The sequence below is a fragment of the Mobula birostris genome, chromosome 1 (genome assembly GCF_030028105.1).
Source record: "Mobula birostris isolate sMobBir1 chromosome 1, sMobBir1.hap1, whole genome shotgun sequence".
Lineage (NCBI taxonomy): Eukaryota > Metazoa > Chordata > Chondrichthyes > Myliobatiformes > Myliobatidae > Mobula > Mobula birostris.
In genome coordinates, this window is record NC_092370.1 from 217106046 (window position 1) to 217130051 (window position 24006).

At 41.2% G+C, this 24006-nt stretch overlaps 1 protein-coding gene across 2 annotated transcripts in view; it reads left to right on the forward strand.

Moving 5' to 3' along the window:
• mnat1 (MNAT1 component of CDK activating kinase) overlaps positions 1 to 24006 on the forward strand; it is a 134373-nt gene that overhangs the window by 45523 nt on the left and 64844 nt on the right. For both annotated transcript variants that reach the window (XM_072271416.1, XM_072271408.1), the window contains exons 5-7: positions 2888 to 3028; positions 4186 to 4311; positions 21377 to 21498. In XM_072271416.1, the coding sequence (XP_072127517.1) occupies positions 2888 to 3028; positions 4186 to 4311; positions 21377 to 21498 (389 nt within the window). The remainder of the gene's footprint in view (positions 1 to 2887; positions 3029 to 4185; positions 4312 to 21376; positions 21499 to 24006) is intronic.

The window sequence follows — 24006 nt, forward strand, 5'->3', positions numbered from 1 at the left end:
AAATCCAATAACCACAATGGAATCAATGAAAGACGGGGCCAATGGGGTGGACATCCAGTGAGCAAAAGACAGCAAACTGTACAAATACAAAAAGAAAGAAAAAAAAAGAAAAATAAGTAAGTAATAAATATGGAGAACATAAGATGAAGAGTCTTTGAGAGTGAGCAACTGTTGTGGCAACAGTTCAGTGATTGGGCGAGTGAAGTTATCCGCTCTGGTACAAGAGCCTGATGATTGAGGTGTAATGACTAACGATAAAATCTGCAGATGCTGGAAATCCAAACAACACACACAAAATGCTTTAGGAACTCAGTAGATCAGGCAGAATCTATGGACATTAATGGAAAAGAGTACAGTCCATGTTTCCGGCTGAGACTCTTCAGCAGGACTGGAGAGAAAAAGATAAGGAGTTGGAGTTGAAAGGTTGGGGGGGTGGGGAAGGAGGAACACAAGGTGAAAGGTGTGTGAAGTAAAGAGCTGGGAGGTTGATTGGTGAAAGAGGTACAGGGCTGGAGAATGGGTAATCTAATGGGAGAGGACAGAGGGCCATGGAAGAAAGAAAAGGGGGAGGAGCACCAGAGAGAGGCAATGGGTAGGTAAAGAGATAAGGTGAGAAAGGGAAAAGGGGATGGGGGTCCATTACCGGAAGTTCGGGAAATCAATATTCATGCCATCAGGTTGGAGGTTACCCAGACATATCGGAATGGGAAGTGGAATTAAAATGGGTGGCTACTGGAAGATCCTGCTTTTTCTGGTGGATAAAGCATAGGTGCTTGGTGAAGCAGTCTCCCAATCTACGTCAGGTCTCACCGATATGCAGGAGGCCACATCAGGAGCTCAGGACACAGTATGTGACCCCAACAGACTCACAGGTAGAGTGTTGCCTCACCTCAAAGGACTGTTTGGGGCCCTGAAGTGAGAGAGGAGGTATAGGGGTAGGTGTAGCTCTTGTTCCGCTTGCAAGGGTAAGTGTCAGGAGGGCGATCAGTGGGGAGGGACGCATGGACAAGGGGGTTGCATAGGGAGTGATCCCTGCGGACAGCAAAAAGTCAGGGAGGAAAAGATTTGCTCAGTGGTAGGATCCCGTTGGTGATGGCGGAAGTTACGGAGAATTATGTGCTAGACTTGGAGGCTGAGGACAAGAGGAACCCTATCCCTGGCAGGGTGCACGGAATAGAAGACATGCAGTTGAGGGCAGCATTGATGGTAGAGTAAGGGAAGCCCCTTTCTTTGAAGAAGGAGGACATCTTTGTTCTGGAATGAAAAGCCGCATCCTCAGAGCAGATGCAGCAGAGACGGAGGATTTGAGAGAAGAGATCGGCATTTTACAAGTACTGGGGTGGGAAGAGGTTTAGTCCTGGTAGCTGTGAAAGTCTGTGGGTTTATAGTAGACATCAGTAGATAAGCTGTCTCCTGAGATAGAGACAGAGAGGTGTCAGAAATGGACCAGATAAGTTTGAGGGCAGAGTGGAAGTTGGAGGCAAGGTTGATGAAGTCAATGAGATCAGCATGGGTGCAGGAAGCAGCCCCAATGCAGTTATCAATGTAGTGTAGGAAAAATTGGGGAGTGATACTGGTGTAGGCTTAGAACATAGACTGTTGCATGTAGCCGACAAAAGGCAGGCATAGCTGGGACTCATGCAAACGCCAGAAAAAGAGGGATTTCTCAGGAGCCACCCATTTTAATTCCACCTCCCATTCCCATTCCGATGTATCAATCCATGGTCTCTTCTACTGTCGCAATGAGGCCACAGTCAGTTTGGAGAAACAACATCTTGTATTCTGTGTGGGTAGCCTCCAACATCATCAATTTCTTGAACTTCTGGTAATGCCTCCTCCCCTCCCTTCTCCACCATTCCCTAATCCCTTTTCTTCTCTCACCTTAACTCCTTGCCTACCCATCACCTTCCTCTGGTGCTCCTCCCCCTTTCTTTCTTCCATGGTCTTCTGTCCTTTCCTGTTAGATTCCCCCTTCTCCAGCCCTGAATCTCTTTCACCAATCACACCAATCAACTTAACATCTCTTTACTTCACCCCCACCCCAAGATTTTACCTGTCACCTTGTGTTTCTTCCTCCTCTTCTCCTCATCTTTTTTTCTCCAGTCCTACTGAAGGGTCTTGGCCCAAACAGTTGTCTGTACTTTTTCATAGATGCTGCCTGGCCTGCTGAGTTCCTCCAGCATTTCGTGTGAGGTGTAATAACTGTTCTTGAATCTGGTGGTACGAGTCCTGAGACTCCTGTAGCACCTTCCTGATGACAGCAGTGAGAAGAGAGCATGACATGGGTAGTGAGGGATCCCTGATGATGAATGCTGGTTTCCTGCAACAGGGCTTCTTGTAGATATGCTCAATGGTGGGAAAAGCTTTACCTGTGAATGACTGGGCCGTATCCACTACTTTTTGTAGGATTTTCCTTTCAAGGGCATTTGTATATCCATTCTAGGCTGTGATGTAGCCAGTTAATATACTCTCCACCACACATTTATAGAAGTTTGTTGAAGTATTAGGTGTAATGCAAAATCTTTGCAAACCTCTAATGAAGTGGAGATGCTGCTGTGCTTTCTTTGTAATTGCACATACATGCTGGGTCCAGGACAGGTCCTCTGAAATGAAGTTGTTGTGGCACCACTCTGCCAGATTATCATTCTCCCTGCTATATGCTGATTCGTCACCACCTTTGATTTGGCCTGTGACAGTGGTGACGTCAGCAAACTTAATTATGGCATTAGAGCTGTGCTTGGCCACACAGTTATAAGTGTATAGCGAGTAGACCAGGGGGCTAAGTACACAGCATTGTGGTACACCTGTGCTGATGGACAAGATATTTTTGCCAATCTGAACTGACTGGGGTCTGCAAATGAGCAAATACAACTGTTTTCCATTTTAGAGCCGGGAGCAAGAAGACTTGGAGGAGACTTTAGAACTTGAACGGCAAGAGAATGAACGAAGACGAATGCTCTTGTTGAGGGAAGAACAAATGCAGCAGTTAGCAAAAAAGAAGAATAAGCAAGCCCTCATTGATGATCTGGTAAGTGTGGATCTGATCCCTAAACAAAGAAGGCAATTTTAGTGTCATTCTTCTTAACTCGTTATATATGAATACCTTTGTGTGAGTTGCCTTAGCTGGATGGACATCTGTCTTTCACCTCTGGGACAACTTTGTTTCAACTGCATTGTTGCCTTCTGATTATAATCATTAGCCTTGAACCAGCTTCATGTATTTACAGGTGGGTCTCTATTGAATTACATTTATACATTCAGAGAACTTTGAAACCTTTACCTCTTGTCTCCTCGTGAAATGCTCTAAGAGAATAATTAAAAAGGTGTTTAAATGATAAAACACATTGATCAATATGATAATGAACTAAAGGCAATCCAACTGCAAATTGTATGAGTTCTTTATGATTGAGATACAGAAAGAGACATTAGGCCCCGCTCTATGCTCCACCATTCAATAAGATGATGGCTAGAACATGGACCTAAAGTAAAATTAAAAAGTGGGAAATATATACTCATGGCCACACAAGGACTGATCGTCAATATTTAAATTTATTGCTTATCAAACTTCACATTTTGTGCATTTTGTTTTTCTTTTAATCATTCTGTGGCCTAGTTTGTATAGCTTGATATCAAACTCATCCCTGGTGAGGATCTTTTATGGAGTTAACATAGCAACTTATGACTTCCACACCCCAGTCTTTTACAGGAAACAGTTCTTGCTTCCTGTACTTTATAATTGGAAACTATTAACAAGATAGTGCTGCGACTACTCAGGAATAAATGTGCTTTCAATGTCTCTTTTTTAAATCTCCATTTTAGGAGGTACCTTCACTACTCAGAGGAAGATGGTGTAGTTGAGAGGTGTATCTTCTGATTTTTTTTTTTTGTTTGATTTCCAGAGACATAATTTCTAACTTTATGTCTCAAGTGAAACACCAAAAACTGCCTTGGAACGCCATCCATGTGACTCCATGCTTATTCCAGATAAATAATAAGAAAAGTTGTGAAATAGAGTTAATGGAAACCTAATCTAGTGTCAAAAAGAATTTTGAATATGATTTGCAAAGTACAAAAGGATTGTTGATTTGAATTCTTTTTATACCTCTGAATTTGAACATGGAAATGAAAATACTGTTCTCCACCTTCTCACCTAAAATTTTAATTTGTCACTAATGTTTGTGGTAGGAGAGTTCCCAGCTGCCCGCTAGTATGCTCTTGGCTCAACACAAGGACCGGGCTGTGCAACTGGAAGCACAATTAGAAACACAACAGAAAGTTAAACCTGTGACATTCTCTACTGGCATCAAAATGGTAAGAGATTACATACTTTGGATGTGGTATAAAATGTAGTCAAAATAATGGTTTTCAATGTTGCATAGGACTTAGTCTGTGAATATGATCTTGTCTTAATTTCTACTTTGAGTCTGTAGAACGCACAGCTGGATGGAATCAATATTCAACTTCGAAAGTAAAACGTTACATGAATGTAAACCTGCTTTGTGCACAACATTTGAATTGGTTGAGTTAGGAGTAGGGCATTGCTTCCCCCCGCTCTGATTAGTGTTTCCATTTATGTAAAATTCAAAGTATGGTAATGTTGTAGAATTGTGAATGGATATTTATATTGTAGTGGTGCAATGTTCAGTGAATTTTTACTCTAGTTTCACACAGTCATCTCTATTATTACAATTATTGCATTTAATTACAGCCACAAACAAATATTTGGTTGCTGGTTCACTCTCAGGGTTGTTTCTTTCTACTGTGGTGTGAAATTGTTTATGTGTTAGTGATATCAGATCATGCTTTCAACAGTGCTGTGGGAAGTAGCTAAGTATTACTTAGCTGTTATTTCTGTACAGAAACATTGAGAGGTGAAATGGTATTTTAAGCTCACCTATTGATGTGTATCAAAATATGGTATAGAACAGTACAGCAACAAACCCTGTTGTAGGAACTGAACAGATTGAGCATCATCTGCAGGAGAAAATGAATTGTATCCTGATACAGATTTCAACTTAAAATGCAGTCACTTCCTCCCCTCCCACAGATTCTGCTTGATCCGCTGAGTTTCTCCAGTAGATTGTTTGTTGCTCCAAATTCCAGCATCTGCAGTCTCCTCTGAATCTGTACTACAGTACAGCACAGAAACGAGCTGTTCAGCCCATTATGACTGCTTTAAACACAATGCCAAATTAAATTCATTCTCTTCTGCCTGTACGTGATCTATGTAGCCCTGCACTCTCTGCATATTCATGTGTCTATCTAACAACCTCTTAAATATCACTATTTTGTCTGCATCGGCTATTTCTTCCAGCAGCCCATTCCAGGCATCTACCACTCTATGTACAAAAAATATTTGCCCCGCACATCTCATTTAAACTTTCCCCTTCTCTTCCCCACCATGCTGTCCAGAACTTGACATTTCTAGCTGGGGAAAAGATTCTGACTGTTGAGTCTGAAAGGTCCCCAACTGCAGGGCTGGACAGAGTAAATTAGTTCATGGTCTAGAAAGGATGCAGAAGAGTGGGAAATAACAAATATTCCCCATTTTCAGTATTATCTTAAGATTTTCTTTCAGTGGCCCCCTTTTCCTCTTTTTATTACGAGTATACTACTTCTCTTTTAGTATTTCAATCCCTCTTATCCCTTGTTTCTCCTGATATAAGTATTAAAAAAAATTGATCTCTGAGTTGAACCTTCTCAGCAATGAGTCTCCACGGCCCTCCTGGGTGGAGAATTCCAATGATTCAGTATCCTCCGGGTGAAAGTATTTCTTCACAACTATGCTGGAGAGCTGATTCATTCTTTTGGAACTGAAAAAGTGCTAGGCAAACTGAAACGTCTTAAGGTGGATACCTGGACTAGATGGTCTATATCACAGTGTCCAGAAAGAGGTTGCTGAAGAGATAACGGATGCAATAGTCATGATCTTTCAAGAATCACTTGATGCTGGCATGGTCCCAGAGGACTGGAAAATTGCAAATGTCACTTGACTCTTTAAGAAGGGAGGAAGACAAAAAAGAGGAAATTATAGGCCAGTTAGCCTAACCTCAGTGGTTGGAGTCCATTCTTAAGGATGAGTTTTTTGGGTACTTGGAGATGAATGATAAAATAAGATAAAAGTCAGCATGATTTCTATAAAAATAAATCTTGCCTGACATATAAGAGCGGGGAGGCTTTAGAAGGCACTGGTGAGACATCAACTTGAGTATTGTGAACAGATTTGAGCTCCTTATCTACGAAGAGATGTGCTGACATTGGAGAGGGTTCAGAGGAGGCTCATAAGGATGATTCCAGGAATGAAAGGGTTATTATATGAGTAATGTTTGAAGGCTCTGGGCCTGTACTTGCTGGAATTTAGAAGGGTGATGGGGGATCTCATTGAAATCCTTCAGCGTAAGAAGAAGCGATCCCAACACTGACCATAACCTCACCCTTAACATCCTAAGGATGACTCCAACATCTTCCCCATCACTGAGTTCAGGCTAACTGGTCTATAATTTTCTTTCTGCTGTCTCCCTCCTTGCTTGAAGAATGGAGAGACATTTGCAATTTTCCACTCCTCTGGAACCATGCTGAGCCCATTGATTCTTGAAAGGGCATTACTAATGCCTCCACAATCTCTACTGCTACCACTTTCAGAACCCTAGGCTGCACTTCATTTGGTCCGGGTTACTTATGTACCCTTGGGTCTTTCAGCTTTTTGAGCACCTTCTTGCTTGTAATAGTAACTGCACTCATTTCTCTTCCCTCACACCCTACAACACTGCTAGTGTCTTCCACGGTGAAGAATGATGCAAAATACTCATTTAGTTCATCTGCCATCTCCTTGTCCCCTGTTATTACTTCTTCAGCCTCATTTTCTTATCCTATATCCACTCTCATCTCTTTTTTATTTTATATATACTTGGAAAAGCTTTTTCTATCAATCTTGATATTGTTCGTTAGTTTGATTTGATATTTCATCTTTTCCCTCCTAATGATTCTTTTAGTTGCTCTCTTTAGGTTTTTAAAAGCTTCCCAATTCTTTATCTTCCCACTAATTTTTGCTTTGTTTTATGCTTTCTCTTTTACTTTTACATGAGCTTTGACTTCCCTTGTCAGCCATGATTGTACATGATTGCCATTTGAGCAATTCTTTGGTTTTGGAATTCAACTGTCCTGCACCTTCCTCATTTTCCCTAAAAACTCAAGTCATTGCTGCTTTGTTGTCATCCCTGCCAGCATCTGCTTCCAATTTACTTTGGCCAACTCCTCTCTCATACTGCTGTAATTGCCTTTGCTTCACTGAAATACTGCTGTGTCAGACTTTGCTTTCTCCCAATCAAATTTCAAGTTGAACTCAATCATATTATGACCACTGCCTCCTAAGGGTTCCTTTAGCTTCAGTTCCCTAATTGCCTCCGGTTCATTACTTAACACACAATCCAGTATAACTGATCTCCTAATAGGCTCAACATCAAACTGCTCTTAAAAAAAAAACATCTCATAGACATTCAACAAATTTACTCTCTTGAGATTCATTATCAACCTGACTTTCCCAATTGACCTGCATGTTGAAATCTCACATGACTATCATAACATTGCTCTTTTGAAACACCTTTTCTATTTCCTGTTGTAATCTGTAGTCTACATCCCAGCTAGTGTTTGGAGGCCTGTATATAACTGCCATCAGGGTCCTTTTACTCTTGTTGTTTCCTAACTCAACCCACAAGGATTGAATATCTTACGATCCTATGTCACATCTTTCTAATGATTTGATGCCATTCATTACCAGCAGAGCCACGCCAACGCCTCCGCCTACCTTTTTATCCCTCTGTTACAATGTGTAACCTTGGACATTCAGCTCTCAAGTACAATGATCCTTCAGCCAATATACAGTGATGGCCACAGCATCATACCCAACAATCTGTAAAAGTGCAACAGGATCATCCACTTTATTTATTATACTCTGTGCATTGAGATATAACACTTGGAGTACTGTATTGATACCCTTTTTGATTGTGCTTCCCTAATGCACTGTTACTCACCCTGCTGGCTGCAATTTTGCCCTGTCATCTGCCTGCCCTTCCTGACAGTCTGACTGCATGCTGTCTTTGCTTTCTTTTTAACCATCCGTCCTATCCTGAGCCTCTTCACTCCAGTTCCCATCCCCTGCCAAATTAGTTTAAACCCTCCCCAACAGCTCTAACAAACCTGTGCATGAGCATATTGGTCTCCCTCTGCTTCAGGTACAACCTGTCCCTTTTGTACGGGTCATACCTCCCCCAGAAAAGATCCCAATGATCGAAAAACTTGAAGTCCTGCTCCCCACAGCAGCTTCTCAGCTATGCATTTATCTGCCATATTATCCTGCTTCTACCCTCACTGGTGCGTGGCACAGGTAGCAATCCAGAAATTAGTACCCCAGAGATCCTGCTTCTCAGCTTTCTGCCTGGCTGTCTAAATTCTTGTCTGCATTAAATTCCATTTCTCCTTTTCCAGCCTATTTTCCCAGCTGGTCCAGATCCCACTGCAAGCTTTGATGGCCTTCCTTGCAGTCTGGTACGCCTGCGGTCTTGGTGTCAGCCATAAAATTGCTGATGCAGTTTACCACATTATCATCCACATTGTTGATATAGATGCCTGGTCTTGGGACCTGCGTTAATAGTTAGGACCTTATTTCCTAGAACGTAGGAGAATGAGGGGAGAATTGATAGAGATGTACAAAATTATGAGGGGTAGACATAAGGTAAATGCAAGCAGGCTTTTTTCCACTGAGGTTGGTGAGACTAGAATTAGAGGTCGTGAGTTAAGGATGAAGGGTGAAATGTTTAAGGAGAGCATGAAGAGAAACTTCTTCGCTCAGGGTGGTGAGAGTGTGGAAAGAGCTGCCAGCGGATACAGGTTAAATTTGAACATTTGAAGGAAATTTGGATAGGTACATAGATGGGAGGGTATGGAGGGCTCTGGTCTGGGTGCAGGTTGATGGGATTAGGCAGTATAATACAGTGTATTTCAGTTAATTGGGACACATTGGGACCAGTACATTTTGACCCATTTAAGTATCTGCCTCAATTAGCTAAAATTTCATGAAATAACTTTTTTAAGTTATAAAAAAGACAAAGCTAATGTTTAACTGTGTTACAAATTATATTTTTAAATGAAATCTAGAACAAATTAGAACACTACCAATTGTACTACAGTACTATCGAGCTGTGTATTAATTCTTAATAGTTATAGATAGTGGAATTTATCCACTGTACGCTGCTGTGTCCTTTCCATTATAACACAAGATTATTGTCAATGTCTTCAAATTCTTTGCAGTTTCTAACTTGTTGATGTCGTGAAATTGTTTCATTTTCATTCCTGGCTGTTTCTGGCATCTCTAAGCCTGAATGCTTAAAACCACAGTGAGCAAAACAGTTCTGAATTGTCTTGCTGCTTATTTCTCGCCACTATCATTGACAAAAATCAGTGTTTTTGAACACAAGTGCATACATCTGGCACTATTTAAAACTGTTTGCTCTAAGCACAGTGTTGCCTGTCATAACCATGCAAGTGCATGCACCTGATGCTAATTTAGAAACTGTTTGGCAACAGTCTCCTGCTCCAAGTAAGTGGCATAGTGTCCCAAATAAACAAAGAGAATCCTGGCTATTTTCTTGATTAGTTTTTGTTCTTGAGCTGTCCCTAATAAATGGCTTCCCCAATTAACTGATGGCCCAATTAACTGGAATCCACTATTGTCCAGCATGGACTAGATGGGCTGAAGGGCCAGTTTACATGCTGTCATGTTCCATGACTCTACAATAATAACAATGGACCCAGCACTGATTGCTGTGATTTAAGATGGCGGTGGTGAAGCACAGCGATGACATGCTGGCAGCAAGCAAAACTGTAAATTACTGTTTTAGTCATACTTTTTCTTGAAAGCAATCACTGCAAACAATAGCCTGTAGCTTCCCTTTCGGAGCTGAACTTTTGTACTGCCTGTTTGACCAGGCATTTTTGCGGTGTGAACTGAAGTCTCGAAGATCCAGGTTGGTTGTTGTGTGGCAAGTACAGGCCAAATTGAGCTGGTGGGGCCCGGGCCTGGGAGCAGGGAATGAGCCAGTGTTTGGCTATTGCTGAAGCAGACCTGGAGGCTATTCGATGTGGCAGAACCGAGGTGAGGCAGAGGCCAAGTGGCAGGACCTGGGTCTGAGAGCGAGCAAAGTTTGGTTGATTTAAATGCCAGTCTAGATTGGGAAGGTCTGGTACAGGCCAAATCGAGGCAGCGGGGCCCGGGCCCGGGCCCGAGAGTGTTTCAAAGCAATAGGGCCGGGGCCGAGAGTGAGGAACTACCTGAGGCTTGGCCAATTTAGACCCAAGCCAGATTGAAAAGGTCAGGGTTTCGGGGCAGAAGGAGAGGGACAGGCCGGTGCTCAGCTCGCTGCTCTGCAAGGTTTATTTATTCCTGTGGTCTGCAGCTAATGGGCTCCTGGATCGGTTGGAGTGATGACTGGCTTCGCGGTTGTAGGCTCAATTTCATAAACTTCAGTTTTGAATGTTATTTGCTTACTTTTATTGTTTGCATGATTGTTTTTTTTCTGCACATTGGGTGCTTGATGGTCTTTTTTTAATGGGTTCTATTGGGTTTTGTGGTTGTCTGTAAGGTGATGAATCTCAAGGTTGCATATAGTGTACATACTTTGATAATAACTGTACTTTGAACACTGCTACCACTCTCTGGCTTCTCCCGTGAAACAATTGTCGAATCCAATTCACTACCTCATCCTGAATGCCAAGCAACTGAACCTTCTTGAACAACCTCAAGTCCATCTAGATAACATCCATTGCCTTTACTTCATCAACTTTACTGATAACCTCCTCAAAAAATTCTATAAGGGTGGTTGGGCACAGCCTACCATGAACAAACCATATTGCTATCCTTAATCAGTCCCAGTCTATCTAAATACTTGTATATCCAGTCCATTAGAATAAAAATGTAAGAAATAGGAGCAGGAGCAGGAGTAGGCTATCTGGCCCATCGAGCCTGCTCCACCATTTATTCAGATCATTGCTGATCAGGCCATGGACTCATCTCCACCTACCTGCCTTTTCCCCAGAACCCTTAGTTCCCTTACTATGCAAAAATCTATGCAACCTTGTCTTAAATATATTTACTGAGGTAGCTTCCACTGCTTCATTGAGCAGAGAATTCCACAGATTCACCACCCTCTGGGGAAAAGCAGTTCCTCCTCATCTCTGTCCTAGATCTACTCCCCCAGAGCTTGAGGCTATGTTCCCTAGTTCTAATCCCACCTATCAGTGGAAACAACTTTCCTGTCTCTATTTATCCATCCCTTTCATAATCTTATATGTTTCTATAAGATCTCCTCTCATTCTTCTGAATTCCAGCGAGTGCAGTCCCAGGTGACTCAATCTCTCCTCATAGTCTAGCCCCCTCATCTTTGGAATCATCTGGTGAACCTCCTCGGTACCACCTCCAAAGTCAATATATCCTTCCTTAAGTAAGGAGACCGGAACTGCATGCAGTACTCCAATATGGCCTCACTAGTACCCTGTACAGTTGCAACATAACCTTCCTGCTCTTAAATTCAATCCCTCTAGTAATGAAGGCCCACATCCCATTTGCCGCCTTAATTTGCACAAGCACTCCCAAGTCCTTCTGCACAGCAGTATGCTGCAGTTTTTTTTTACTGTCTAAATAATAATCTGCTCTTCCATTTTTCCTTGCAAAGCGGATGACATCACATTTACCAACATTGTATTCTATCTGCCAGACCCTTGCCCACTTACTTAAAGTATAGTCATAGTCATACTATGATCCCTGGGGAAATTGGTTTTCATTACAGTTGCACCATAAATAATAAATAGTAATAGAACCATAAATAGTTAAATAGTAATATGTAAATTATGCCAGTAAATTATGAAATAAGTCCAGGACCAGCCTATTGGCTCAGGGTGTCTGACCCTCCAAGGGAGGAGTTGTAAAGTTTGATGGCCACAGGCAGGAATGACTTTCTATGACGCTCTGTGCTGCATCTCGGTGGAATGAGTCTCTGGCTGAATGTACTCCTGTGCCCACCCAGTACATTATGTAGTGGATGGGAGGCATTGACCAAGATGGCATGCGACTTAGACAGCATCCTCTTTTCAGACACCACCACGAGAGAGTCCACTTCCATCCCCACAACATCACTGGCCTTACGAATGAGTTTGTTGATTCTGTTGGTGTCTGCTACCCTCAGCCTGCTGCCCCAAAGTATCTATATCTTTCTGCAGACTCTCTGTATCTTCTGCACAATTTGCTTTTCTACTCAGTTTAGTATATCAACAAATACGTTCCAATATCTTACCCACTACTGCCATCAGGTTGACAGGCCTATAATCTCCTGATTTATTTGTAGAGTTTTTCTCAAACAATGGAACAAAATTAGCTGTCCTTCAATCCTCAGGCACCACACCCGTGGCTAAGGACTTTTTAAATACCTCAGCTGAGGCACTGCAGTTTCTGCCCTTGCCTCTCACAGGGTCCAAGGGCACACCTTGTCAGTCCCTGTGTATCTATCCATCCTTATTTTTCTGAAGACAGCAAGCATCTCGTCCTCTGTACTCCATATAAGAACTATGACCTCACTGCTCTTTTGCCTCAGTTCTATAGATTCTGTGACCCACGTCCTGAGTAAATATAGATGCAAAAATATTAAGATTTCCCCCATCTCTTTCGGCTCCATGCATAGATGCCCACGCGGATCTTCCAGAGGATCAATTTTGTCCCTTTCTATCATATTACTCAAGATATCCAAAGAAGTATTTGGGATTGTACGTCACCTTTTTTTGCCTGAGCATTCTCACACCTTCTTTTATCCCAAACAAGAGAAAATCTGCAAATGCTGGAAATCCAAGCAACACACACACACACACACACACACACACACACAAACAAAATGCTGGAGGAGCTCAGCAGGCCAGGCAGCATCTATGGAAAAGAGTAACCAGTCGACGTTTTGGGCCGAGACCCCTCATCAGGACTCCTTCTTTTATCTCTCCTGCTTTCCCTCTTAAGTTTCCTCTTTCATTTCTTATACTTCTCAAATAAAACAAAAGCTCTAAAAGATATCACCATAATTAATCATAAAATTTACCAAGCACCAAAATAAGTATTGTAGAAAAGTTAACAACAGGAATTCTGCAGATGCCGGAAATCCAAGCAACACACATCAAAGTTGCTGGTGAACGCAGCAGGCCAGGCAGCATCTGTAGGAAGAGGTGCAGTCGACGTTTCAGGCCGAGTCCTGACAAAGGGTCTCGGCCTGAAACGTCGACTGCACCTCTTCCTACAGATGCTGCCTGGCCTGCTGCGTTCACCAGCAACTTTGATGATTGTAGAAAAGTTACCTTTTTGGAATTAGAATATGTTCCATAATCAAATAATAATAATATATTGGAAAAATTACACTTAGTACACTGCTTCACAGTTTTCATTGTATGAGCATTGAGTCGATATATTGTAAACAATTTTATAATATACCTTGTAAACTCGTTTCAAGGTGTACATATATGTAAAAATTTTGAAAAATAGGGAAGTTTGAACACCTAGTGGTTAAATAGATGTTTCAGTTATTTTGTGTCTATTTGTTAAGTCGGTTCTTTTAAGTAAAATGTATTCATCTAATCATTGTTTTTTTTTAATAGTGCAAAGTGTGCTACATGTTGAATGATATGTGCTCTGTAAATGTAGCCCCTTCTTACTCGCCTCCATAAATGTGAGTAGCTTTTACAGCTAGAGGGCTTCATGCCAAACAGAACAGGTTTTACTTGTCTGTGAAGATTTATACCATAGTGCAATGCATGACTGCCTTTGCATAGGTCATTTCAGAGGTCAATGGAATGAATGTATATGACAAGCCTCGAGCCATTGCTATCTTGTCTGTGAGACAAAAAAAGTAGTAGGATATAACCACAGAAAATCTACTGTTATGTAGGTCATTGATCATATTATTTTTAAACATTTGAATGCTTGCTGAAAAGGATTGAACTGATTTGAAAAAGTCTGACTTACTGGAAAACGGCCAGATTTGTGAAAGGAGGAACAGGCTGCAATGATTAATTAGGTTTTGCTAAGTGTTGCAGCAAATGTCTGATTGGCACCAACATGTGTATTGGCAACTGGTGGAATACTAAGTAGATGTAAAAATACAGCCCCAACAAACGTCCTAGTATATAATTGTACATTTTATACATTTTTCCATAATAACAACTGTATTTTAACCCATTCATCATTAAAGCTGTCGCTTATCATCAGCCACTTGGCACTTCCATGCATGCCAAGGTCGAGTCATTGTCGATAGTAAGCATTTATGAGAAGAGTATAAACCAAATGAATTTAGCAGTTATTTCACTTTTAATATTTGTGCAAAATGTAAATTAATCATAGTTAAGTTACTATTAATTATAATAACATTTTTTATGCATTCAGCCATTAACTGAACAGGAAATAAGTATAATTTCCAGGAAAAATTATTGCACTTTCAGCTATTTGGTGTTTTCTCTGTTTTGCAATCCTTCTGGGACATTCAGTGAGTGGGAAAAACACGTCAAAATTTATGAACATCTGTGCTGATGATAATGTTAAACACAGTGTGGTTTATTTTCTGCTTAGTCTGTTGAGAGTACATTAAATACATCTTAACTTTAATTTTTTTCCCGTTCCCTGCAGGTTTACTTATTTTTCCCTATCTGAGGCTCAGTGCTTTTTATTAATGTATTGGTATTCTGGATATTGTTATTTCTCTTGTTATTTGAGGTGCAATAATTCAGTGAAACAATTCATTTGCTGGCTGTTAAGTTGGTTAGCAGTTGTTTCTAGACTTGTCACATGAGGTTTCAATGTACATTTATTATCAAAGTATGTATACAGTATACAACCCTGAGATTCATCCTTATGCAGGCAGCCATGAATCCTAGAAAAACCATGGAACCCATTTAAAGGAAACATCAAACATCCTTCGCGCAAAAGAAAAAAACAAATTGTGCAAACAGGAAAAAATGAGCAAATAACATACAAAATATTAAACATCAAACTGCAGAGCCCTGAAACGGTCCATGAGCGACAGCCGCTGGGTCATTTCAGTTATGTGCTGTGTTAATGATTGCAGGCCTCAGCCACAGAGCCAGTTCCACGCCAAAGCGCCTCGATCAAATAGTGAAAATAGCAAAAAAGAGTAAACAGATACACATTGAGCATGAAATGCAGAGTTCCAAAAGAGAGTATTCCACTGCAAAGTGTGGTCATCTCGTTTAGCACTGAGGAAGTATATTCATATCAGGCTGTATTTCATATGTACTAGTTCTAAAGAGCAGTAAATTAATAATGTGAGTCGGTAGTGAATTTCATTAGCTACAATATATCTGCTTTCACTAAGTGACACTTGCAATATGGAAAATAGTTCATACTTTTCAATATGTAGGCATAGAATTGTATTGAGTTGTGGCTGGCAAGGTTGAGGGTTGGTTGCTCTGAAGTTTGGTGGAGAATGAATGTTCACTGTAAAGCCCCTTGTATATGTTTCAATAAATACATCAACAAAAACTTGGGGCTTGATCTGAGTGTGCATGCATACAAGCACTGTTTACATGCAGCAGCTCATTAACTGTGGCTGGGTGACCTTGATTTTAGAGTAGAGCTTGGTTTTAAAGTAGATTAGCTTGCCTCCAGCACTGGGAGAGAGATTGAGAACAGAGTTGGAGCAATGTTACAGCTTTGCCTGGCCCTTGTGTGTATGGGTATTGAGTCTATTGATCTTTTAGTTAGCACAATGCCTTGACAAAGAATGCAGATACATTTTTGAGGCCAGATAAATTTGAGAAGGATTTCGCTTGATAACTATTAGTTGGCAGGTTCAAATCTTTTGTACTGTTGAAAAAGGCCATTGTTGACAATATTCTCTGCTTTTTTTGTTTTGTATCATATGAAGGTCAAGTTTATTGTGATTTTTGATGGGTTATGTCCTGTGGAAAGGCTCTTCAGCCATTGAGGAGACTGTTCAGGAGCATCCTTATGATCTTCATTGCAGAGACTTTTCTTTTGTAGTTAGAGTCTGATTAGTGTCCTGTTGTGAAGATCAGATTATAGCATTTCTGAAGACCATATTTTTTATGCCCACCTCCCAGATGAGGAGAAAGAGGCAATGTCAGAAGTTTTAGAACATCTGTAGGGATACCACTGCTCCTGAGGCTTTGTTGTTTTGTATCTGGCAAGGTCTCATATGATCTTGTTTCGTCAAATGGAGTCAAGTGAACTTGTTGCAAGGACAGATCTTCATTGAGGAGATCTTCAAAATTCTTCTTCAGTGGGTGATGACTGCCCACTTCTCTCTGATGAGCTTTCATTCATTCTTGACTCCTGGTGCGTGGACCCTGAGTGTTTGGTCCTTAGCTGGTTTTGATGAACACTGAAGAATGCGCACACATCATAGTAGTCGGTAACTTGCTGCATCATCTGCACTTCTCCATCCACCCTTCATTCTAAGCGCATGAGTTATTCAGTTAGACCTCTGCATCAGGTGCTAATGGAACTATTTATTTCCCTGCAATCTCGTAATGTCTTTTGTGATCAATTAGCTCCTGGATCTCCTGGTTATTCACATCAAATCAAAAGTAGTATTTTCTGGTAGTGGAGCCAAAACATCTTTTCACAGGTGCTAATTGTGGTGGACCTGCAGGCTCTGTGGATGCTCTGCAGCTGCTGCTGTTTGAGAGTTGTCAGGCTGTCTGTGAGTGCTGACTGCAACTGTCTTTGAGACCTTCAACATTTGAGTTTCTTCTTTTGGCAGTATTTTGTTGCTACTTTGGTCTAGTGGCCTGGCCAATGGATATAATAATGTTAGATGGTTGTTACCCCAGTGTTCTCCAGCAACTCTGTGATTAATTTTCTTCGCATAGTGATTTTTGTGCTTGCGTCTTAGTGGTCTTACACGTGTCTCTCTGTCGAAATAAGTTGAGGGACCCTTTCGTTGGGCACCTCTGCACCATCTGCCACAAGTGGGACTTCACAGTGGCCAAACATTTTAATTTAGATTCCCACACCTGTTCCAATGTGTCATTCCATGGCCTTCTCTTGTGCTAAGATGAGGCCACCCTCAAGGTGGAGGAGCAACACTCTAGGTTCTGTCTGGGTACCCTGTAACCTGATGGCATGAATATTGATTTTTCCTTTTGATGAACAAATTTGCCTGCACTCCCATCCTCTGTTCTCCACTGAGTCTTTACTACTTCTCACCTGCCTATTACTTCTTCCTGGGTCCTCTCCTCCTTCTCTTTCTTCTATTGTCCACTCTCCTCTCCTATCAGATTATGACCTTTCCCATCCATCTGGCTTCACTTATCACCTTCCAGCTAGTCTTTTTCCCCTCCCCACCTTTTTAATCTGACATCTTTCCCCTTCCTTCTCAGTACTAAAGAAGGGTCTCGACCCGAAATGTCGAATGTTTACTCTTTTCCATAGGTGCTGCCTGACCTGCTGAATTCCTCCAGCGTTTTGTGTGTGTTGCTTTGAAATAAGATGGTAATTATGACAAGGTTGCATTCCAAGTATTTTGTCAGAAGGATGATTCCACTGGAGTTGGCTGAAAAGCAATTGGTGAAGGTTTGTTAATGGCTGTTATTCTGTGTGGAGGAAAAGTGAATAGCGAGCTATATCAACATAGGAGTGGGCAGAACTGTCATTAGTTGTCAAGGTTTTCCAGGAGTTTGAATGATTATGAGGGCTTTTCATTTTCCCACAAATAAATGAGAAAAATACTACATTGTTATGCAATTTTATGTAAATGCTGATGGCACCACTGCCTTAGTGAAAAACAACTGGCATAGTTCAAACCTATCATGAAGTGGATAGACTTTGTACTGGTCATTTTTAAAATGAATGTATTTTCTAGAATCCCAAGGTGGTAAACTCTTTTAATTCTCTGTATAATTTTCCTGAGATGTCAATTAGTTTGAAATGCTACGAGAAGCAGTTCCTTAATGTTTGCAGTATTAAATAGTAGGATTAAAGATTTATTTTGGTTCTGTAAATAAAATTTAAGTATGTACTGTACGCTGTGCTGGAAATTCTCAGTGTCAGGTTAGCTGTGTGGAGATAAAATCTGCAAATGCCAGTTTGATAACTTTTCATCACACTTGAGAAAAATCTGAATTTTTCCAGCATTTTCTGTTCTTATTTATTTCCAACATTTTACTTGTGGACTGTAAGATTTTTCTAAATGGTTCCCATTTAAATGTGAAAAGGTAACAAAGTTTTAACACTCTTAAATACGTAAGTGAACCACTTCAATGAACTTTTAAATGGAATTAATCTTTTTAAATGAACCACTTCTATTTGCATCCTGATTCAGGGGCTTGAAACAAAGTGCTATCTGATTTTTTTCCTCCACAGATGCTGCTTGATTTGTTGAGTTCCTCTGGCAGCTTGCTTTTGCTTTAGCCTACAGCATCTGCAATTTCTTGTTTCTCCATCTGATTTGGTGATGCTGATTGAGGTGGGCGGGGGGGTCGGGGATTGGGATGCTAGTAATAACTTGCTGTTGCGCTTTATATAATGATATGACATAGTTTACATCCTTCTGTAAGGCAAGGTAGGGCAGCTGTATCTTGTCTCATCCAAAAGGACATCATTTCCTAATGTATGTTCGTGTAATAGCGCCGATCTTTGTGCTCAAATCTCTGAAAAGGGAAGAAATCTCAATTCTGAATAGAGGAGGATCTGCTCTCAACTGACCCATGACTGATGAACACATAGAATGCAATAATGGCTTACCATCAGTGTATAAATTTATTTTATTAATTTTATCAAAAAAGAAATAATTTTGTGTAATTCTTGAGAAAGTTAAGCTAACTTAGCAACAATTCTGTTTTTTTACTGTGGCTCTTTTGTTTCTGAAGGCATTCAGTTGAACAGCATTGTTATTGCAGCTGCTGCACGTGTTCGCCCTGTCAGCTGAAAGTCATCTTACAAAGATTTCTCCCTGCCCCCATTCATCTGAGTCCATTTCAGTCTGTGTGATTTTCTTGAGCATTGCAGACACACCTTTGGAATAAGATATTTAACTTGCCTAAACAGGGGTACAGCACTGAAAGCACATTTGGAGGTTTTTCTTGTATTTTTTAAAACTCTATTTAATTTTCAATGAGTGAAAGTGAAGTTGATGAGTAGGTTAGCAACATGATTAAGCAAGAGTCCGAAATGTCACTACTGTTCTATGTAATTTGCAAAAATAACTATAATATTCACACAATGGAAGTCAACCTTATGTTCTGAGCAGATGTCAGGTCTTTAATTGTTGTGTAGACCATGTATCTATTCATACAAAACCAAATTTTATCCTGCAATCTGCTTTTTTAAAGTTATAAAATAATATTTGAGTATCACTGCTTCCTTAGAAACCTCTCTTAAGAAAAGAAAACATTAATAAAAAAAAACGTGGTGTGGTTTTCACAACTCAAAATTCTGTAACTACTTCCATTTTATCTTTGAAAACTGTATGAGGTCTTTGGTAGAAAAACGTTAACATATAAATATAGCTCTCTGCAAGTGAACAAAGAATTGGTTATTCTCTAACATCACCTCAGAATGTGCCTGAGGAATTAGCCTTGAAATGACCTCAAGATATTGATAAATTAGACCCTATTACCTTAAAGGAGTGCGCTAGAAAATGCATTTTAAATTTTCCAGAAGACTAATGCACTACATATTGCCATGCTTGAATGCGCATATATAAACAAGCCTTCTTCAGGTTTGTGACTGATAGTACAGGAAATCAATTACTTTATGTTAAAGACAGTTTTGTTGACAAACATAGTTGCAGGCATTAAATAGGGTTAAATAATCAATTTGTGCTTTCTAAATTCATTTTTCCAATTGCTTATTGCTAGTTAAAAGTTAAATTTGCGTGAATGGACCTTTAACAAAATGGATGTATTTAGTATACAAGAAGGTCTTTCATCCTTTGGCCTTCACCCTGCGAGTCTCTTGTTTCTGCCTTAAATGGAAACTCAACCATTCCTTATCTTGCTCTCCTGGTGGACTTTGTTCTTACGTTGCCTTTTACTTTATTCATATATAACCTACTACGGAACCCATATGGATCCAAGCAATGTCTGTCTTTTATGTAAAATGTGCAGCACTTATTTCCTGTTCACCAGCACTGAGAAATTTTATCAACCTTCTTTCAATTTACACCTTCCTGTTCCCTTTTGTATTGCACATCTCTGGCAACTCTCTTCTCTCCTTTGACAACTCTGTTACTGGGTAAAGGATATGTGAACGACTTTCTTAGTTGTTCACATAGCTTATACCTAGACTTAGGTTTAGTTTATTCTCTTCCCCTTTACATTGTGGAAGCCATCTGCAGAATGAGTGAGCAGTACTGAGTGTTTCCAGCCACCTCTGGCTTTAAGCGTCTAGCTGCCTTTTGCACTGCCTTTCCAGCTCCTAGCCTCTTGCATTGTTCAACAATAATTCGATTTAAACTTAATTATTAGCATCTTATCATTTAATTAGACATTTTATAATCTAGGTGACTGAATATTGTATTCAACTTTTTCTTATTTACGCAGTCTCTTTACAGGAAAACTCTGATAACCCACTATATAACTTTTCAGAAACCCTGATGGTTTGACACCTGGCTCCAGGTGTTGTTGCCATACTCCCTTCTATCTTGCTACTTCCTGTGAGTGGGATTGGGGTTGTTGCCCACCATTGAGTGCAAGCATACATTTGGTACTACTATACCTGGGCCTCTGTACCTCCCTCTGTAATTGGATCCTCAACTTCCTAACCAGAAGACCACAATCTGAGCTGATTGGTGATAACATCTCCTCCTCGTTGACGATCAACACTGGCCCACCTCAAGGGTGTGTGCTTAGCCCACTGCTCTACTCTCTAGGTACACATGACTGTGTCTAGGCACAGCTCAAATACCATCTATAAATTTGCTGATGATGCAACCATTATTGGTAGAATTTTTTTGCATATTTTTTAATCTATTCAATATACGTGTACTGTAATTGATATATTTATTATTTTTTTGTTTTTTTTTCTTCTATATTACGTATTGCATTGAACTGCTGCTGCTAAGTTAACAAATTTCACGTCAAATGTCGGTGATAATAAACTTGATTCTGATAATTTTGGTGGAAAATCTTGGTCACTAAGTAAGTGTCTTTAAATTGTATATTATTATCTTTGTTTAGGCAATTTCCACAAAGCAGTCCATAGCTTTATATTTCAGTTATAATAGTGGCATATTGACACTGGTGCTTCAAACTTTTAAACATGAATTTATTTTTTTGAAAATTATTCCTAATGTGCAATATATTTTGTAAACAGGGTCAGCAAATATCTTTGCAGCCCGTACCAAAGATAGAAGAGGCTTTGTACATATATCAACCATTACAGATGGAAATATGTGGACCAGAAGTTCCAGAATATGAGCTACTTGAAGCAAGGGGGTAAGGAATAAATTCACATAATAATTTGTCTGCCTATTTTCCTAATATTGGGTACGTAAATAAGTCTTTCTCAGAAGTACTAGATTGTGTACTAGATCAATGACGTATCTTCCAAAGAAATTGTGGTTTTGTTTCCTGGCTTTTAAATTTTGACATTTTTGACCATCATTCCTGAAAGATGATTGGTAAGCACTGATTTAAAAAAACTACCATGAAAATATTACAAAATAACAAATTATATTCTCTATACCGGGGTATCTCAACCGGGGTTCCGTGGAACCCTCGGGTCCCATGAGAGATCACTAGGGGTTCCGTGAAAGATCACGATAGAAAAATAAACATTGTTTTTCGAACTTTGCGCAATGTGCGATGCTAGCGCTGGCATCAGTGGGTAGTGACCAAGCAGCCCAGTTAGCGATCTCGTCAGGGGTCTCTCGGCCCAGTATGGCAGTGTGCAGTAAGACGTGTTCATTCTCAGTTTTTGTCGCGAGATTGGGGAGGCTGTTGATAATCTGTGAGTGCTGTATTACACGGAATAGAGGATGGTAGGCTAATGAGAGTTCTATTGCATGGAGGGGAGGATGGTAGGCTGATGAGGAATGATAAGTCTGTTTTCCGAGTATTGAATGGACTCACTCAACTTGAGCTGTGATGTCAGCCTCTTCCTCTTGAATTACCTCTCCCAACTTCCCCTTGCAAGCTGCCGTCTGACTTATGGGATCAAACAAATTCTACTGGTGTAGTAGAAAATTGAAGGGAAATTTCATTCTAAAGACAATCGAGTGTGGCAATTTTTGAAGAGAAGGTGTGAGAAGGAAGAGGAGGATTCTAAGCCTAGGCCTACGGACAATTCTGATAAGGTTAGTGATAAAGAATTACAATCTCCTGAGTCATTTCACAGAACTAGTGCAATAACGGACACAAAAAGAGTCTGTCTCTTTCTCTTTTTTTATTAACAAAACTATAGAAGTTTATTTATACAACAAATACACAAAGTACAAACATTAAGTATTTACAAGGCAGTGAATAAATTCAACTTAAAATATGATTACTATTGCCTATAAAACAGTCAATTCCCTGCTCCCTGAAGTCCCCCACTGTTCCCATTGTGACTGCATGCTCCCTCTCCAAGGACAGCTGGGCACACACGTATCCTCGGAAGAGGGACAGGCATTTGGCCCTGGCAGAGCCCTTGACTTTCTGCTGCCTGGTCCCATGAATGGCTATCTTGGCCAGGCCCCAGAGCAAGCCCACCAGTAAATCCTCCCCCCCGACCCACCCCCTTCTGTACTGGGTGCCCGTATATAAGGAGTGCAGGGCTGAAGTGCAACCAGAACCTGAGCAGCAGCCCCTTCAGATTCTCGGTCAGGGGCTGCAACCTCTTACACACCATATAAGCGCAGTACACTGTCTCCTCCCAGTCACAGAATGGACAGGTGGACACGGTGTCAGTGAACCAGCTTAAAAACCTATTGCACAGTAGTGCCTTCCTCCCCGGGTCCCCAGGGGAAGGACCTCTGCGTAAGGAGATTTCCAGTGGGGACCTCCTCTGCTGCCAGACGGTAAAACAGATCGCCAAGGTGTGCAAGAACAGCCCAAACAAGAAATGCTTTGGAGCGTCACGGAAGAGCACAGCAGGCATCCCGTGAGACGGCTCATGCTGTGTGGCACCCTGTCCCATGTGGTATCCTGAGGCCTGGGTCCGACAGGCAATTCCAGCCGATCAGGTGGTTGTACACCTGGAACCCCTCCAATTCTCCAGCCCCCTCGACACCCACCTTGATAGGATGGAGACCAGACCCCTCACAGCTACAGCACCACCTCCCACTGGCACAGGAACACCTGTCTGTATAAGGCTGGACACCATACCCTTAACAGCTCCCGGTGGAAGTAAGGTAGATCCCTCAAAATGGTGTGTCTGATGCTATCTGCTGGAAGCTCTGTGCCGTCCTGCAGGCAGCCTCCCTGGCGGAGAAAGTGTGTTGCTAGCGCATGCCAACTTGGAGGATGGTTGCTGTACAGGTATCTCTGCAGGGTCCTGAGGTGGAAGGCCACTAGCTGGGTGCACATACACACCAGTGACTGATTGCTCTCCAGGATCGGAAGCCTTGGGACTGCACAGAGACCCAGTGCCTCCTGTTGCCCCAGAAGTCTTCTGGGTCTTTTGAGTCGTGGAGGCAAAAGCAGTGGGCGGGACTAAAGTAATAAGCTGGTACCATAGCTTTACAATGAAGCTACTTCCCCCTGTTTCCATCCAGGGAGTCAGGGTGGACATGGTGGAGGATTACAAATATCTGGAGATACGAATTGACAATAAACTGGACTGGTCAAAGAACACTGAGGCTGTCTACAAGAAGGGTCAGAGCCATCTCTATTTCCTGAGGAGACTGAGGTCCTTTAACATCTGCCAGACGATGCTGAGGATGTTCTACGAGTCTGTGGTGGCCAGTGCTGTCATGTTTGCTGGTGTGTGCTGGGTCAGCAGGCTGAGGGTAGCAGACACCAACA